Source organism: Polyodon spathula, chromosome 12 (assembly GCF_017654505.1).
Source record: "Polyodon spathula isolate WHYD16114869_AA chromosome 12, ASM1765450v1, whole genome shotgun sequence".
In the NCBI taxonomy this organism is placed as follows: domain Eukaryota; kingdom Metazoa; phylum Chordata; class Actinopteri; order Acipenseriformes; family Polyodontidae; genus Polyodon; species Polyodon spathula.
In genome coordinates, this window is record NC_054545.1 from 2489245 (window position 1) to 2509514 (window position 20270).

The 20270-nt window shown below is 45.5% G+C and overlaps 1 protein-coding gene across 1 annotated transcript; it reads right to left on the reverse strand.

Annotated features, from left to right (window-relative positions):
• Nucleotides 1–555: 555 nt before the first annotated feature.
• On the reverse strand, nucleotides 556–13181 carry LOC121324695 (guanine nucleotide-binding protein G(I)/G(S)/G(O) subunit gamma-2). The gene is made up of 3 exons (XM_041266814.1): nucleotides 13005–13181; nucleotides 2335–2451; nucleotides 556–1395 (listed from the first exon to the last, which is right to left on the reverse strand). Exons 2-3 carry the CDS (start codon nucleotides 2419–2421, stop codon nucleotides 1267–1269), a joined length of 216 nt encoding a protein of 71 aa, XP_041122748.1. The 5' UTR covers nucleotides 2422–2451; nucleotides 13005–13181; the 3' UTR covers nucleotides 556–1266.
• Nucleotides 13182–20270: the final 7089 nt, after the last annotated feature.

The following is a 20270-nucleotide window of genomic DNA, read 5'->3' on the forward strand; positions in this document are numbered from 1 at the left end:
ATAAAAAGAGAATGGCTGGCTAGTCTGAGTCTGGCTGGCTAGTCTGAGTCTTGCTGGCTAGTCTGAGTCTTGCTGGCTAGTCTGAGTCTGGCTGGATGGTTTGAGTCTGGCTGGATGGTTTGAGTCTGGCTGGATGGTTTGAGTCTGGCTGGCTAGTCTGAGTCTTGCTGGCTAGTCTGAGTCTGGTTGGCTAGTCTGAGTCTGGCTGGCTAGTCTGAGTCTGGCTGGATGGTTTGAGGCTGGCTAGTCTGAGTCTGGTTGGCTAGTCTGAGTCTGGCTGGCTAGTCTGAGTCTTGCTGGCTAGTCTGAGTCTGGCTGGCTAGTCTGAGTCTGGCTGGCTAGTCTGAGTCTGGCTGGATGGTTTGAGTCTGGCTGGCTAGTCTGAGTCTCTGCCCAGATGGGTATTTGGTTAAGTTTTTGCAGCAGAAAAGAAAATGAATGATTTTCCTGATCTGTCTGCTTGGGTTGAACTATGAGAATAAAAATAAATAAAAACTAATACAATTTGAAAAGGGTACATTTGTCAGCTTTGCCCATTTCCATGCAATATTACTGTATTCTTCATCATCATGATGATCATCACCACATTCATAACACTGAACACGACACAGGGTTCACTCCCTAGCTATCATATACAAAGGTTAAAAAGAGCAATTAGTATCGTTAGAAAACAAATTCACACTGCATTGCATTTCTTCTGTTAAAATACGTTACGGTAAACACCATTAATTTATCAAGCCTTCAAAACGTTTTTACATTTTTTTTTCCTAAAAGGCATTTAGCTAACCTAATGAAAAACAAAATCACAAAAAAAGTGCACAGAACTGAATAATCAATAATTACCTTGGAAAGCGACTATCTCGTGAATTTACCATTTAACTAAAGAAAGAAACAAAAACCGTACAGAATAATGATACCGGTCCATACAGCCTCCAAGCACTAATCTTCATTAAGCAATCAAACAGAAAATAGCCTTTTGAAAAGAACCACAGAATGGTTTGTTTTTACATCTCTATGTGTCAGTCAGTGTCGGGCTGCTTTCCCTCGTGCTCTGCCGATCTTGAGTTTGGATCTTCATCAGCAGAAGCCTGTCTATAAAACATGCACACCTCTGCAGCCTCCAGACTTCTTTTTTTAAAATTGATTTTTTGTTACTGCGCACGTGGACTGGGAAAGGCGCCTCTGTCACACCATGGGCTGTACAAGTGTGTGTGTTCAGAGAGGCCAGCGCCCGGCGACTCCTCCCCTGCCAGGCTCCTGCGGGGCTCACAGGATGGCACAGAAGAACTTCTTCTCTCTGAAGGGGTTTTCGGAGGCTGGGACGGGTGACAGCAGCGGGTCCTCCTTGGCATGAGCCTCGCAGTACGACATCAGATCAGCCGCTGCTTTAGACACCTGAAACACAAACCCCGACACTGACCATGCGCTACTGCTGTGCACTTTATGACAGGGGTGTCCAATCCCGGTCCTGGAGGCTCATGACTCCACTCCAGGTTTAACAGGTACAATGAGATACGTCAGGGTCTGGATGGAGGTTTCATTGGTTAACAATTGGGTTACAGTTTAGGAGCTGCTCAGACATTTTTGATTAGTAAAAAGTAAGTAAAATCACAAGACTTGTCCACCTTTTAACTTGGTATAGTTTAGAAGGGGTAGCCAAAGTTGGACCTTCCAGTCCTGGTCTTTGTTCCAACCCTGGTCTAAATTGTTTAAAATAACCAATTAAACCTCCATCCAGACCCTGAAGTAGTTAATTATCTCATTGTACCTGTTAAACCTGGAGTGGAGTCATGACCCTCCAGGACCGGGATTGGACACCCCTGGAATACGGATTATAGTGTAGAAAGGCTTGCATCATTGTTCTTGAGTCATGAAGTTCAGATTTACAGCACGGATTATCCAAGCATGCTCAATGCTAGATAGAGACAACTATAAAGAGGTATAGAGAGCAATGAATATGTCTCCCTGTGTGACACAGTGCCGAGTAATCCTGAAACACTGCAGTAAAGGGAAGGGAAGGTTGAAATCGCATTGGGATGCAGAGTGGATGCCAGAGTGCCGGTGAGTGAACACGAGAGGGCGCTGTTCTTTAATTCAGAAGCAGTTACGAGTCAAGACACTACATCAGCCTGTAGAACAAAAGCACTGGGGAAAACTATGCACAGAGCAGAGTGACAGAATCGGTTTTATCTCTACAAGCAATGCAGCTGCACGCTTCTTTGAGCTTAAGATCTGTATCCAACCTGCAAGAGCGACTGAGAGAGCAGAGGAAGGGGGGTGGAGGAGGCTGTGCTGGTTTTGTTCAGTTCAAGAGAAGGCTGCCCCTCCCCTCACCTTTATCCTGTCAATGTTGGCCTCCATCTTGAGCTGCTCCACCAGTTTGCGGGCCTGTGCGATGCTGGCAGTGTTGTTACTGGCCATTGAGATGCTAGTTCAGCGTCCTCACCAAACCTGGAGAGGAGGGGAGGAGAGAGGGGGAGGGAGAGGAGGAGAGGGGGAGACAGGAGGAGAGAGGGGAGGGGACGAGAGAAGAGGAGGAGTGGGGAGAGGAGAGGGAGGAGGGGGGAGGGGAGAGGGGAGCGGAGAGGAGGAGAGAAGAGGAGAGGAGAGGAGAGGAGGGGAGGGGAGAGAGCAACATTATAAACTAGGGATGTAAGGTTCTGTTTAATTTTCTTTTTTTAATATCAATACTTTTTTGTTTTAACAAAATAACATCAACACATTATCAGTTCATCTGCTAGCGTACAATAAACAAATCATAAATACCACTTCATAGATACCATCAAGTGGTTAAAATGAAAGGGTCCATTCAAGTTTAAATGCATAAGTAATTATATGCTAATGCTATACTGTAAGATATTGGGGGGTTTTGTAACCATTCAAAAAGCTGTGACCTTTTTTTCCACGCACTACAACAGACTGGATGCCATTGTTGTGAGTCACCACTAGAGGGCACTGTTAGAGCTCTGAGTCTGATACAGGCCTGCTAGACAATAAAAATATCCTTGAGAGACTTGAACTCAGATTGTGTTCTGCAGCCTGATTTATTTAGTTAATTTCAACATTTTGATACAGTTTGTATTAGTTTGGCTTGCCCCCGCTGAACACCTAAAACGTTTCAGTTGTACAGCGGGCACTGTACCCTGCTGGGTGAGAGGTCCTGGGAGACAGTCAAGCGCAGAGATGCAAGGGGGCTGATGAACAGAGCAGGCAAGCTTTTATACAGCATTACTGCAGAGGAGACTGCAGATAATTAAAACAGGAGCTGTAAAGTCTGCAGTTAGCCAGCTGCTCACAGCAGGGGAGTCAGTCCGTTGATGATGTCAGTACTCAACCAGGACAACAGAACCCTGAGACACCCCTCCCGGTTTGAGGGGGGGTCCTGGAAGTGGGGGAGAAAAAAAACACAGAACCTCAAAATATGAGACAGTATAAGGTGTAATATGTCCCTTACAAACGCTGACCATGGCAAAAAATGACACAATGTTTTTACTGTGGTAGACTTGTTAAAGGGGGTAGTAATACTTATGAAAATTCATTGACAGGTATTCCTGTTCTTGCACCCATGGGACACTTCCTCCCAAACAGCGCTCTTTGCAGAGATCAGACCCTGCCATCTGTTTGAATATTAACATGCTAGCCTGTTCCCTCAAACCCCCTGCCTGCCTGCCTGCCCGCCGAGAGTTATCAGAGTGGGCTCCGCTGGGCTGGCTCACACCAAGACAGCATCTCCGTGGGGGGGGGGGGGCACAACACAAAGACCCCTGGGTGTGCCTCTGCCCTGCCTGCCTGCCTGCCTGTCTCGCACTTTCAATTCGGCCCCGCTGGCTTCTGTTGGGGTCCTGCTGAGTTGGGCTGAGGGCAGCCAGTGATATGCCTGTTAGCGGGAGTCAGGATGGCTCCCCTGTCAGGACTGATTAGATTCACCTCGCTTCCTCACACCAAACAATGCTCCTGTTTTCCATCTGATTATCTACCCACATGTTTTTTTCTGCTTTTATGTCCTAACAAAGGCAGGCCATAGCTGTTTTAAACATCTTCCAGCACAACTGACATAGCTCGCTATCCAGAACCAAACTGCAAACAAACTGCAGCACCTCATACAGACATCGTGACATAGGATTATACAGACATCACGAAATAGGATTATACAGACATCGTGACATAGGATTATACAGACATCACGAAATAGGATTATACAGACATCACGACATAGGATTATACAGACATCACGACATAGGATTATACAGACATCACGAAATAGGATTATACAGACATCACGACATAGGATTATACAGACATCATGAAATAGGATTATACAGACATCATGAAATAGGATTATACAGACATCACGAAATAGGATTATACAGACATCACGACATAGGATTATACAGACATCACGACATAGGATTATACAGACATCACGACATAGGATTATACAGACATCACGAAATAGGATTATACAGACATCACGAAATAGGATTATACAGACATCACGACATAGGATTATACAGACATCACGAAATAGGATTATACAGACATCACGACATAGGATTATACAGACATCACGAAATAGGATTATACAGACATCATGAAATAGGATTATACAGACATCGAAATAGGATTATACAGACATCACGAAATAGGATTATACAGACATCATGAAATAGGATTATACAGACATCACGACATAGGATTATACAGACATCACGAAATAGGATTATACAGACATCATGAAATAGGATTATACAGACATCACGAAATAGGATTATACAGACATCACGAAATAGGATTATACAGACATCACGAAATAGGATTATACAGACATCACGAAATAGGATTATACAGACATCATGAAATAGGATTATACAGACAGAAATAGGATTATACAGACATCACGACATAGGATTATACAGACATCATGAAATAGGGTTATACAGACATCATGAAATAGGTCCATCCATTTATGTACAGATGTAGAGGTTCATTTCGCCTCAGTTTCAGAAGCACTCAGAATGACCCTGCTGGCCAAGCCATGGCCCCTGCCCCATCTCTGGGTTAATGAGCACAGCGCAATGACGAGACACAGGCAAGCCCAGCTCAGAGCGTGCAAAGCATTAGGGGTGAGACTATTGTGGAAAACACAAACAGCAGGAATCCTATAGCAATCCTGCGGAAAGATGAACCATTTCCTGTATGTTTATCATAGGAGTCAGGGGCCTGCATGAATCTTACAGGCTGGAGGAGATAAACACACCGTTACCCAAACGTAAAGAAGCATCCTGCATGAAGCATCCTTACTGCGATCAACAATAAAATGGGACAGATGGGCCATTTCGTACCCTGAATCTTATGCCCATGAAGAGATATTCACAGATTGTAATGTTATCCTGGCTATTCTTGATGAAATAAAGCTGAAGTGAATGACAGAATGAAGTGTACTTGCTGCTGCTGAAGTGCAGCCCTGCTCTGTTGAGAATGAACCGCAGTGCCAGTACAGAGTTCTGGAGTGCACTGTTTTTTTAGCACACGATGCAGCCCAGGCTGAACTTTGCACCCTCTAGCTCGGAGCTTCTCTTGATTGACACCCTGCTCTTCCACTTTCTCTGGTGTGTATTTACTGATCACACTGCGCCTGCGGGCTGACCAGCGGGACCTACTGTATATATATATAGGAGGCGTACAGACAGAGAGCAGCACCCGTTCACTCTGATACTGGCATCTCTACATCATTGCATCACTGCATCATTGCATCGTGACATTGTGACATCATTGCATCTTTGCAATACTGGCATGCGTTAAGTTTGAGTGTTGGGACACAGCCTGAATTATTAACGTTATCTTAAAAAAGAAACACCCAATATGATGATGAAAACCTGTTACTGCTCCCAAATCTAGTTTATTGTTTAGGTTTGGGTTTTTCGCTCTCTAGGGCGCTTATTCTAAACAGGAAACAGAATCTGCCAATGCTGCAAAACAACAACTAAATAAACCCAGAAGAAGAAGAAACTGTAATTCCAAGTTAAATCACATCTCTGTTTATTTTTGCATGTCATCAGTTTTTGTTTCCTTTTAAGAAGATTAGCTGTTTTCAGGCTAATTCAGTTGTGGTGGAAGCAGCAGCTAAGCAGGGCTTGCATTTGCAATCTATCACATCTGCCTTCCAGACTCCCCTGATAACTGCAGCCCAATTGGCATGGCAAACCAGGAGAGACCGTGCTAAATGCAGAGTATAATCATGGGAAAAGCAAGGTAAAACTGCAAAAATACCGTGCAAAACTCACACTGCCACTCTGGGACTCAGGCTGTGGTGTTCATTCAACATGTGTGAGACTGGAAGGACTATTATCTAATAGGTCCGGTTTACTAACCTGATGTATGCATGACTCCTGTCTGGAGCTTTAAACCCTTCACTTCAATAACCACATCAAATACAAGGCTTGAGCTCTCCTCTGTATTTCACTATCCACTGTGCACATGGGTTAATACGAGAGAGAGAGAGAGGGAGAGAGGGAGAGAGAGAGAGAGAGAGAGAGAGAGAGAGAGAGAGAGAGAGAGAGAGAGAGAGAGAGAGAGAGAGAGAGAGAGAGAGAGAGAGAGAGAGAGAGAGAGAGAGAGAGAGAGAGAGAGAGAGAGAGAGAGAGAGAGAGAGAGATGGCCAGTGCAGACTTGTCCTGCAGAAGTGTTCTCAGACACTCTCACACACAGGCACACACTCACACACTCACTGCCTCATTTCACATCCTGTAATGATTTACTTCTCAGCTTCAGATTGAATTGAGGGTGTGAATGAATCCATCCTCCCGGCCGGCCCCACCGGGAACAGAATCAGGAATCTCGGTGTGGAAATTGCTTGGGTTGCTGCCGTTGTTTTGTGAACTGTTGTTATTCTGACAGCTCCTAATCCTGGTGAAACTTTCATTTTGCCAGGAGTCTTACTGTTTACTGTTTGTTTGTTTGTTTGTAGCCTCCTCTCTTCCCACACACCGTTTGAGTATGCAACCCCTCATAAACACAAAAACATTCTGCAGTGCACTCATCCACACCCAATTCTCACAGGGAAAGGCGAATCGCCACCACTAAAACAGATGAACACCGACAAACACACTTCTTATAGTTTTCCCACAAAGAGAACCTGCATGGCTGTTGTAGCGTCTCCGAAGGTCTCTTGGAAGACAGCAATATGTCACACCAAATAGCCGAACTCAACAGAAACACAGTGAGGTTAGGACAATCAAAATAGAGAGCAGACAGACAGACAGGCAGGCAGGCAGACAGACAGAGAGACAGGCAGTCCAGGAGACTTGGTTCGACAATTGGTGACAGCTTACAATTTGTCGTGTGTGGACGTGAGTCACCAGCTCACGACGAGAGAACGTTAAAATTTGTGTTTAGTACAAATGCATCTATGTGAACGATGTCAGAGCCCTCTCTACATCCGTCCGACATTAGGCGTCTGATGGAGCTACCTCTGTGTTGTGTGTGTGTGTGTGTGTGTGTGTGTGTGTGTGTGTGTGTATGTGTCTTGTTTTTTTCCAGATACTATTGAGCTGAAGCAATGCAAGTTCATTTTTCTCAAAGTGTTATTGTGCTTCTATTATGGCATTAAGGCATGATGATTCTGTCCTACACCACAGAGCCAGTGCCAGTGCTAATCACTACCAGGCAGAGGCAGTACCACTGTCCATCCTCACACCGCTTAGCTGTTCACTACAGGACTCTGTAGGGAGTTTCAGTAGATTATAAATCTGATTCAATGTGTCTGTTTTACAAACAATTATTACAAAAAATAAATAAATAAATAATCAGTAAGAACATATCGGTCCGGGTTGGGGTTCGGATGTCATGGGCTTGTTTCCAATTCATGCATTTATTCATGGAAACATGTGAACACATTTATATTAATATGGATTATGCTAAACAAGACATTGTGGACAGCAATTAATTTGAGACCCGTAGCACAGTCAAATACACGAGCAGCCCCAGCACAACGAAGCCTAGAGAAGAGGAAGAACAGCCTCTTTCTTTTCTGCGCTGTTGGGAAACGTCCTGGAGTTGTGAACAATGGGGATTAGCAGAGAAGTGAGCGGTTTCTTGCTGAGTTTGCACACAATGGACCATTACAGCCACAGACTCAATAGACACTTTGGGATTCACTGGCATCTCCGCAACCCTACACCTGCTGTTGGCTACAGAGTCACTGCAACCCTCCGCAATGCTGAGACAAACACAGACCTCTCCGCACTGTCACGAGACCTCACAACTACTGTACAGTAACAAAGCCTCCGTCACATACCATGCCTTTGAAGCGCTTCTCTCTGGGGTAAAAAAACCTAGTAGACTGCGCTGTCAGTCCAGTGGTTCTCAGCTTCCTCAGACTGGGGTCCACTGCGCAAGTGAGGGGGTCTAACTCATTCCAGCGAGGCTCTGGTCTGGGTACCCAGGTTACGAAAGCAATGTCTCGCGTCATTAAAAGGAAGTTTTTCATTGCACATGGTTTCAGATAGAACAGACGAGTGATGTGCAGAGAATACCAGGTGGGGTGCTGATCCACTGCTAGCTCCGAGGGCTCAGGGTCCCACAGCGCTGTTTCCGGGGGGAGGAATCGGAAGCAGGTTGGGGTCCCGGAGCGTCTCAGTGGTTCAGCTGGAGCTGGAGGGGCTAACTCAATTATAATTCCCTGAGTTCTGGACAGATGGCAGGGTGTGCTCTCCCTCTTTAATTACCGGCACAGCAGTATGGGGGGAGCTGGGGGGGGTTCTTATTCATTTATTTAAAAAGTTTAATCAGGCTGCCCACTTGAGATAAAGAAAACGTTGCCCTGCAGACTACCGACAAGCAGAAGCAGCTGTTTAAGTTACATTGACATTATTAAACAACCATGGACAGGACAAACGGACGGGTGGACAGACAGACAGACAGATCAAAGCAAAACATTGTTTGAAAGGACATGACTGTCCTTATTCATTTATTTAAAAAGCAGACCCCCCCCCCCCCCATTTTGGTATGTTTCAGGATGGAGGTTTCAGGTTTGTGCACGTCACTAGTAGGCATGTGTTCTGGGATGGTAAGTGTTGCTGCGCTGGTATTCACAGAGTTACTCCAGTGTTACTAACACCCAGACAACACCACTCTTTACGAATGAGTACAAACAGTGAGCAATCAAAACTACCCAAATGCGCTTCAAATATTATACATGAACTACCCAAACACGCTTCAAATATTATACATGAACTACTAACAAAGAATACCCAATCCCACGTCACACAATGCTACGTTACCCTGCCCTGGAGATTGCGTCCTGACTTCCTCTGTGATCGCTAAGTGTTGACAGAGTGAAGATATTATGACTAGGATTATAGATGGACCCAGCCTGTGGCAGCCTCACATCCAGGTCCACAGTGCTTCCCAACAACCCCCAACCCAGCCCTGCAACAATCTGGACCTGAGCTCCCAGCAACCCCCAACCCAGCCCTGCAACAATCTGGACCTGAGCTCCCAGCAACCCCCAACCCAGCCCTGCAACAATCTGGACCTGAGCTCCCAGCAACCCCCAACCCAGCCCTGCAACAATCTGGACCTGAGCTCCCAGCAACCCCCAACCCAGCCCTGCAACAATCTGGACCTGAGCTCCCAGCAACCCCCAACCCAGCCCTGCAACAATCTGGACATGAGCTCCCAGCAACCCCCAACCCAGCCCTACAACAATCTGGACCTGAGCTCCCAGCAACCCCCAACCCAGCCCTGAGCTCCCAGCAACTCGTGACATTCATTCCAGCACCTGAGCAGAAAACCAAGGCAGGTTTTTAAAGCTTTGCAAAATGAGAACTGAAAATTGGTTTCGAAAAGCACTGTGTGGTTTTTGTGTTATGCAGAAATGCACAGCCATTCTGAGCAAAGTGCACACAGCTCTTAGTGCTGCACGCTTGAGACAAAAACTACATTGAAACACTCCAGCAGCCTTACACTAAGTGGACATTTCCTGATTGCAATCATCCCCTGAAACGTTAGCAGACTACAGCATTACCAGCCAGGGAAACACATTTGCACAGTTCTTCTGAAATGATACCAGGTCAGTTGTCAGTGTGATACCAATGGCTTATTCCAATAAAGCAGCCCATGTACAGAACCATTGCTCTGCCCCAGCAGTGCCACTGTGTTGACAATGGACATGGTGTGGTGTGGGAAGGGTGGTGATGTGTTTCAGCTTCTGTGCTCCCTCTGGGATAACACCGAGCCACATGTACTCCCTGTGTTCTCTCATCACGTCACCATTAGCTGCACAAGCATGCACACAGGGACTTCACATAAGCAGACAAACCACAAATACCTATGCAAGAAATAACCTTTCTTTACTGAAACAACGCTGCACACGCCCCGGCACACACAGCTCAATTAATAAACACACAGAAACAGCACTGCACACGCCCCAGCACACACAGCTCAATTAATAAACACACAGAAACAACGCTGCACACGCCCCGGCACACACAGCTCAATTAATAAACACACAGAAACAACACTGCACACGCCCCGGCACACACAGCTCAATTAATAAACACACACACAGAAACAACGCTGCACACGCCCCGGGACACACAGCTCAATTAATAAACACACAGAAACAACACTGCACACGCCCCGGCACACACAGCTCAATTAATAAACACACAGAAACAACACTGCACACGCCCCAGCACACACAGCTCAATTAATAAACACACAGAAACAACGCTGCACACGCCCCGGCACACACAGCTCAATTAATAAACACACAGAAACAACGCTGCACACGCCCCGGCACACACAGCTCAATTAATAAACACACACACAGAAACAACGCTGCACACGCCCCGGCACACACAGCTCAATTAATAAACACACAGAAACAACACTGCACACGCCCCGGCACACACAGCTCAATTAATAAACACACACACAGAAACAACGCTGCACACGCCCCGGGACACACAGCTCAATTAATAAACACACAGAAACAACACTGCACACGCCCCAGCACACACAGCTCAATTAATAAACACACAGAAACAACACTGCACACGCCCCGCAGCACACAGCTCAATTAATAAACACACAGAAACAACGCTGCACACGCCCCAGGACACACAGCTCAATTAATAAACACACAGAAACAACACTGCACACGCCCCGGACACACAGCTCAATTAATAAACACACAGAAACAACACTGCACACGCCCCGGGACACACAGCTCAATTAATAAACACACAGAAACAACGCTGCACACGCCCCAGGACACACAGCTCAATTAATAAACACACAGAAACAACGCTGCACACGCCCCAGGACACACAGCTCAATTAATAAACACACAGAAACAACACTGCACACGCCCCGGGACACACAGCTCAATTAATAAACACACAGAAACAACGCTGCACACGCCCCGGCACACACAGCTCAATTAATAAACACACAGAAACAACGCTGCACACGCCCCAGCACACACAGCTCAATTAATAAACACACAGAAACAACGCTGCACACGCCCCAGGACACACAGCTCAATTAATAAACACACACACAGAAACAACACTGCACACGCCCCGGCACACACAGCTCAATTAATAAACACACAGAAACAACACTGCACACGCCCCGGCACACACAGCTCAATTAATAAACACACACACAGAAACAACGCTGCACACGCCCCGGGACACACAGCTCAATTAATAAACACACAGAAACAACGCTGCACACGCCCCAGCACACACAGCTCAATTAATAAACACACAGAAACAACGCTGCACACGCCCCAGGACACACAGCTCAATTAATAAACACACAGAAACAACGCTGCACACGCCCCAGGACACACAGCTCAATTAATAAACACACACACAGAAACAACACTGCACACGCCCCGGCACACACAGCTCAATTAATAAACACACAGAAACAACGCTGCACACGCCCCGGCACACACAGCTCAATTAATAAACACACAGAAACAATGCTGCACACGCCCCGGCACACACAGCTCAATTAATAAACACACAGAAACAACACTGCACACGCCCCGGCACACACAGCTCAATTAATAAACACACACAGAAACACAAGCCTGCAGTCGTTCATGCTGTGTGTTGTGTGTTGGGACTGGGTTCTGCTTTATTAGTAACACTGAGCAATGAGCTGTGCTCACCCCTGTGCTGTGCATCAAATCTGCAGGAGCTTTCCGGTTAACGTTGTGCTTATTTGTCCTTGATCCGGATTTTGATAATACAGCAGAATGACACAAAAGAAATTCTCAAATGAATCCACATACAGATATGTGCTGCAAATAAATGAGGAACTACAACGCCTCTTACAAATACACTGTACAACGACATAGAAGAAAGAAAAAGAAAGGGGATTGCTGATGGTTTTTCCATTCCTCTATCACTTCTTCCATTCGTTACCCTCAATGCAAGATACCACTAGCAGCTGCTGTTACTTCACCACACACACAGAGAGAGAGACAGAGAGATACATGCAGAGAGAGAGAGAGAGAGAGACAGAGCACACACACACACACACACAATAACTGATCTGATTTCCACCACAAATATAAAAAGCATTCATTTCTGTAACCAGTTTGCTATTGGCTGATATACCATATGGTCAACACCAGTGAGAATTCCATTCCGGATTATATTCTAGATGGCTGCAAGTTTAAAACAGTACAACAGACCCACAAAACAGAACAAGACAAGCAAGCAATTATGTGTACAGTACAACACCGAGAAACTGCAAGAGCTACACTGGAAGAGAGAGGTGAGCCCCACCAGTATGGCTTTGATTCTATATTCTATATTCTATATTGTGTACAGAGGGAGGCTGCTGGGATATAAAAAATACAAACAGACACAACCACGAGAAAAACAATAAGTGGAAACAAATATCGTCTAGAACAAGGCTCGACCAGATGCACTAGCAGATGTGCGCTGCACTCTGTTCACTTCAAATGTATTCCTTACCTTTTTCTTAGCTGCTGTCCTGTGCCTGCTCTCTCACCCGTGCTCACACTGGCTGTCTGCTCGATCGCTGGCTGTGCTGGAGTGGGCAGTGGTGCTCTTAGAACTTGTGCAAGCAGACAGCTCTGAGCTCAGATCAATCTCCACCCAGCCTGCCCTTTATTCAGTCAGCAGTGGTTATGCTGCGGAAACGGCACAAGACCACACCCCCCCACCCCCCTCCTCCGCTCAGCTGTGCTGTATCCTGCCTCCCCCACCTCCCCAGTCCTGTCTCTCTCTCTCTACACTACAGCCTCAGCCTCTCTCCTGGCCTCAGTTTAACCCTGCCTCTGCACATGCACTTGACTCGTCTATAGCCTCTACACAGCCTCTTTTCTTACGGGTTAGCTCAGCTGTTGTCTTCTCACACAGGAGCCTCTGCAGCCTCTTCTATGGAGAGGCAAACGATCTCGGCTATTTGTCCTCCTTTCTTTTTCTCTCTATTGTTCTCTTCGCTCTCAGCTCTGTCGCTCTACAGGCTCCCTGCTTCTCGTTCCAGCCTTGAAGCCCGAAACACAGGCAGCTCTGCTTGCTCTCGATGGGGTTTCCCTCCGTCTCTGTTTCTGCAGAGATCCCAGCTCTCCCCGATCCCCTTTGCTCTGAGCTGAGCTGAATAATCAAGAGGTTTAATCTTCAAGTCGGCTAACCACAGAAGATTAAAAAAACTAAATAAAACAAAAAAAAAAATGAATAGGAACGAATAGGCAGTTACTGTACTTTGCATACAAACGGACCTCCCCACACACACACACACACGCCTCTCTCTTTAGCGGTCTTTACTGGGCAGCCAGCAGACAAGGTTTACAGCAAAGAGATTCGTTTAGGAGTGGAGAAGACAGACACCACGACACCCACACATAGCATTTGCTCTCTCTTTATTTGTGTTTGTTTCCTGTGTTTGTTGTTTTTCAATACTGCACCAGTACATCCAGGAAAAACTGGATTTCTCCTTTGTGTTGCCATGGTGATGGTGAATGACCAATGTCCTATGCAGAAGCACTGGCTGAAGAAAGGATAGAGAGAGAGAGAGAGAGAGAGAGAGTACTCTTTAAAATGCATAATCCTCTTTCCACTGCCTTGGTGAGTGGGAGAGAAAGGGAAAGACAAAAAAAAACTGAAGGCGTGTAAAGCCTGACCTGGGATTGGCTTATTAATTGGCCAATCACAACAAGGATGTGTGGGTGCAACTCACTCCACACCAACCTATCTTAGTGCATGGGCAATAAAACTGAATATCACAGCTGCTATCCATGTTTTTATCCTTTATTTCATGCATATCTTGTTGCAGAGCACATTGTGCCCCCCCAGGTGGTGAGATGTTGTTATTGCAGTCTTTTACCAGGACCCCTTTAAAAAAAAAAAAAAAAAAAAAAAATACAAATCTTGATGTGGTATTATTGTTGATGTTTCTATGTCTCAATGGAAGACCCTAGCCAGGTGTTGAGATGCACTATCATAACCCCTTTTTAAGTGCGTTTCTAATCAGTAAGAAGCATACACCCACACACCGGAAGCTGGCCAGCATGTTCCCCACACCTGTGTCAGTGGATCTGCCTCGCGGTTTCAAGACAAGGCACAAAGAGGAAGTGCAACTGAACCTCAGGAGCCTGCTGCCTGCAGCATGCTCAGAGAACTTCTAAACACAGGCTTTACATTTCCTGTGCTCCGCGCTGCATATCTTAGCATTCTTCTCAAATCAAAAACTAAATGCAATGGAAACACAAAGACGGGAATAAGAAATGTTACTGCTATCAGCAAAACAGCACATGAACAAAAAAATGAATTCCTGAGCTTGAATCTGTCGCCTATAACATTTCAACCATCGTAGTGTAATCAATACAAAGGATTTCTTTTCAGTCCTATACAATCATTCTTCGGTTATTGAATGCACACACCAAGCATTTTTAAAAGAGACTTGTGGAGAAAAGTACTGTTTGTGTCCTCCCTCTTCTCTCAGGTAGCAACATCCCTCCCCGTCTTCTGCACAGCATGCTAGGGGATTAGCCCACTGTGCCATCTCACTGCCATGGAAGAGCTTGCTTTTTCATTGACTTTATTTTCAAATAATTGGTTCATTTCTTATAAAGGAAGCAACTAACAGGATTTGAGCCCAGGCCTGCCAGGTGAACGGCACAGCAGGTTGGTAAATTATGGGAACTGGGAACCAGCAAACAGATCAACGAGCGCCAGTCAAATTTAGACCTCCCCACCAACCAGATATACACAGTATCAGCTTTTATTCCTATCCTGTTTTATTTGTATTTTTTGGCGGTAACATATGGTTTGGTGCCATCTAGTGGTCAAATGTTGTAATTACAGAGGTTCTGTTTCAGTGCACGTGTTTTTAATGAATCTGTAGCTCTTTCTCTGGTATGCAGTGGTCGGTCTGTCTGTTCTGCGGCCGGGAGCACTGCTCTTCAGATCACTCCACAGGACTGCGGTTTCCATGTCTTTAGATCAATCTTTAAACCCTGTGCTAAGCTTGGGACAGCAGCTGCACTGAAACAAATACAGTCAGGGAATTAAAATCCCCCCCCCAGGCATGTGAGCTGCACACACACGTTTGTTTACAGTGTTTATGAAGACTTTGCATTGACTCTCACTATATTTTTATTTACTATGCCTAACTCCAGTCAAACAAAACTCCACACAGGGTGAAAGTCAACAAAGAACAATATATTTGCGCACTTTTAGTTTGATTTAAATCAATATTAATGGCTGTTTAATATCTGTTTAAACATGACAAAGACTTGCCCTGTGTCCTCATAAGGTAGGTTTTGTCAGACATGTGTTCCTGGTGGAGACAGTTTTGACCCAGCAAACCCTACCGTCTGCCCACACAGACACCCAAAAACACACAACCACACATGTGGACTTTACCTGCTATATCTTAGTCTGTACATTGCATTGACTTTTATTATATACACAACTCTTTCTTACTTTTAGACTTTTCTTAAAATCAAAGCATTTTATCTACTTCTGAAGAATATCAGCGTAATTATACACACACACTCGTACAGTACCTAGCGCTTAAACCCTTGGGGTTCCTAATATTCAGCTTTTAATCTTGCCCACTAGGTGTCACTGTTGCAGTCCTCTACTTGCTCCTCCTGCAAAGCACAAGCACCCCGAAGGGCGGACATTCCTGTTCTTATTGATTGCACTGCTGTTGTGAACACACACACAAGTCTGTGACAAATTCACCAATTAAAAATACAAAGCATTATTTGATTTAAGAAGAATTTACTGAGAGTTGTAAGTCACTGAATTTTGTGCTTTATGCATTTTGAAATATAAATGTAGTCTCAATTAAATGTGTTCCAAAGAAACCATGTAGAATCCATGTATCCAATTCATTTAGCTAATTTCAAAGGTCATCTTCCCTGCTTTGCCACAATTTTTTGATGTGATTACATATCAGTGTTTAATATTGACACATATAAACATGTTCAAGGACTTACTGAAAACTCAAGTCGTTTACAGGTGGCACACGCAGTACAAAAAAACAAAGCCAGGTACCTTTTTGAATCTTAAAGTTTCATTTTGAACAGTGAAAATGCACTCTCCGGCAGACCCCAGCAAATTATAAGACAAGGCAGAACGGACAGCAAAAGCTAGCGGTTACCAGGCTGGAATGGAGAGGTCAGAAACCACACACTGATCTTCTGAATTGTGGATTTCAGATTCCTCACTGTGTTCTGCATCCAGAATGCCATTTCCCACCCTGCCCAACAGCTGGAACTACTGCATGATGACAGTGAACCACAAACTGTACATGCTGTTGTCAACTAGAACTTTTTTAAACCCTTGTAACGTGACTTTCAAATACAAGCAATATATTCCACAGCGTCTCACAAGTGGCACTCCAATATCTGACTCTTCATACTTCCTGGGGAGACAAACAAACAAACCACACAACACCAAGCAGGCTTAGGAAGACAAATGTACCTTTATTATCTCTTTGCACACCTGTACCCAAAGGCACTCCTACAAGGATTCAGCTAGAGGCTTTCACAATATGAATCAACTTCTAAGAGCTCCTGACTGCAGACCCTTTCACAGAAAGGGTTATTTCCAAGTCGCGCAGGTACAGTATTGGCAGACAGGACAATGCGTCCAAGAGGAGAACTCTCGATCCATGCGCTGTATGGCGATGTGCTTTAATACTCACTACCATTTCATTTCTTGTCTCTATATATATATTTGGTCTGATCTAACCCTGCTTGTAACAGACTGCATGATGTTTGTTTCGGTTTCTATGTAGAAAGTGAGAGAGTGCTTCTGATACCTGCACACAGACAGATCTGACAGCTGTGAAAACACCCGAAGCCTTTCAATTGGGGTGGAGCTGCTAGACCCACAGCATGAGGAGTTCTGTTTAACCCTTTCCTACAATCAATCACCTTCCGTGCTGAGGATCAGCTGCCAGGCCACAGCAGCACTGACTGGATTGTGTTGTCTCTTGAATTCGCTGCACAATGAATGCAGTCTCTCCTCCATGTCCAGGTGTGTGCACGCTTGCTGTAGAGCCTGGAAGAGATCATTCTGCTATGGGAGTCCTAATAGTGTCCCTGTAGGACTCGCAATACCATCCACACACACACTACTCCACTTCTAGCAGTTATCAATAGTGCTGAATTGCAAAATACTAAAAATAAATGACAAGCGTTTAGACTGGAAGTTTTTTTCATGCCTTCAAAATGTTGCCGACGTTGAAAAAGACTGAGTGGAAACATCTGTCATCGATTTTTAGTATTGCATTGACTGCAAAAAAACAAAGTGAAAGAAGAAGAGAGGACACACGGCTTTGTCTAATTAGCCCACTTTACAGAAACACAATCAATAGCCTGCGTTCTTTCCCAGTCCTGCGGTCCTAATCAATCCCTCCCCCTTCCCACCAGAACGCACCACAAAACTACCAAACGTTTGCAGCAACATTCCTAACCCTTGTATAATCTGGATGTTATTGAACACACCACAGCACAGGGGAATTCCCCTTCGTTAAGAACACATGGACGCTTGTATACACAGGACTAGACTGTTTTAGAATAATGGTCTACAGTTGTCAAACATTCCTGGGAGTTTTTTTTTCCCCTGAAATAATTCAGATGGCTTTAACTGTTCTTTCTATACTGACATGAGCAAGAGCATGGTTATAAACAGAGAAAAAAGAATTAAAAAAATTAAATCAATGCCACGTGGTTATATTAATACTGTCTGCAATGTAATGGTTAGCATAATACTGAGAAACCTTTACTAAACAACTTCATTCTACATTTTTCTATAAAAAAAAAAAGTTTCATACAAAAATACTAACAAATGTTGATATTGAAAAAGAAAAAACTATATTTGTAAACATTTTCCAGTTAAAGAAAATGAAAGCTGCTATTTGCTGTATCCTCTACAACAGAATATGAGAGTCAGCTGGCTTCTTAGCTGTGTTGTTCTTTATTTGTTTCTTGTGAGGGTTGTATTTATTCGAGGGCAGTTTAATGAGAGGATATACTGGTTATCTGAACAGCCCTGTTAATCTGTCTTGTGTGTGGCGCTCTTCTTTCCTAAATGCTGTATTCAGCCCTCAAGCTCTGGTACTTGCAGGACAGAGAGGTGCTCTAATTACACCTGAACAACTAAAGGGATTGAATTATATCTTTAGGAGGTTTCTTGATTGGGAAGGTCATGTGAAAAATGTCACTGTCATAATTGAATTATCAGAACAGCTCCATTACTTGCACACCCCCTGATCCCAGTTAGTTTGGAGGACAAATTTTATTGCGTTACAATTTTCTTTATTTGTTCAAATTGCTCTGAGTGATTGCTTGCTCGTCCTGCTGCTCTGAACTGTAACACCAGTATGGGGTGAGGCTCAGCGTGGTTTGCAGGGTGCTGATTGGTGACTGGTGTGTGAATCCTGCCGAGAGAAGCCAGAGAGATCTCTCTGTGCTGCACTGTGGAGCGGGGGAGAGATCTCTCTGTGCTGCACTGTGGAGCAGGGGAGAGATCTCTCTGTGCTGCACTGTAGAGCGGGGGAGAGATCTCTCTGTGCTGCACTGTGGAGCAGGGGAGAGAAGCCAGAGAGATCTCTCTGTGCTGCACTGTGGAGCGGGGGAGAGATCTCTCCGTGCTGCAATGTGGAGCAGGGGAGAGAAGCCAGAGAGATCTCTCTGTGCTGCACTGTGGAGCAGGGGAGAGAAGCCAGAGAGATCTCTCTGTGCTGCACTGTGGAGCAGGGGAGAGAACTCTCTGTGCTGCACTGTGGAGCAGGGGAGAGAACTCTCTGTGCTACATTGTGGAGTGGGGGAGAGATCTCTCTGTGCTGCACTGTGGAGCAGGGGGAGAGAAGCCAGAGAGATCTCTCTGTGCTACACTGTGGAGCAGGGGAGAGAAGCCAGAGAGATCTCTCTGTGCTACACTGTGGAGCGGGGGAGAGATCTCTCTGTGCTGCACTGTGGAGCAGGGGGAGAGATCTCTCTGTGCTGCACTGTGGAGCAGGGGGAGAGATCTCTCTGTGCTGCACTGTGGAGCAGGGGGAGAGAAGCCAGAGAGATCTCTCTGTGCTGCACTGTGGAGCAGGGGAGAGAAGCCAGAGAGATCTCTCTGTGCTGCACTGTGGAGCAGGGGGAGAGATCTCTCTGTGCTGCACTGTGGAGCGGGGGAGAGATCTCATCTCTCTGTGCTGCACTGTGGAGCGGGGTAGAGATCTCTCTGTGCTACACTGTGGAGCGGGGGAGAGATCTCTCTGTGCTGCACTGTGGAGCAGGGGAGAGAAGCCAGAGAGATCTCTCTGTGCTGCACTGTGCACCAGGGGAGAGATCTCTCTGTGCTACATTGCGAAGCAGGGCTCAGAGCGAATCCTCCATCCCCCACACTAACTCCTCAATACACACAGGAGGAACCGGCTCCAGAGCAGAGCTTCCTTTGACTTTGCCATGACCTCGGTACGAGGTCACTGCCTTGCACGGGAGAGGGTCGTAAATTGTGCACCTGGGCAGAGGGTGACATCATCATCATGACAGAACTCCTCTGTGCAGCGAGATACAGACACTTTCCTGTTTTGTTTGAGGTGCTTCCACTCAGATTAGCATCACACTCCAAATATGGGCGTTTACAACAAATAAAAGGGTGGCATCTTCTAAATGTGATTAGTTCTACAATTCAACAGAGACCCACAGTGTCCCACTGCCTCTACCGGAGGAAGTATAAACAGTGGGATCCAAGTGATCCACAAAC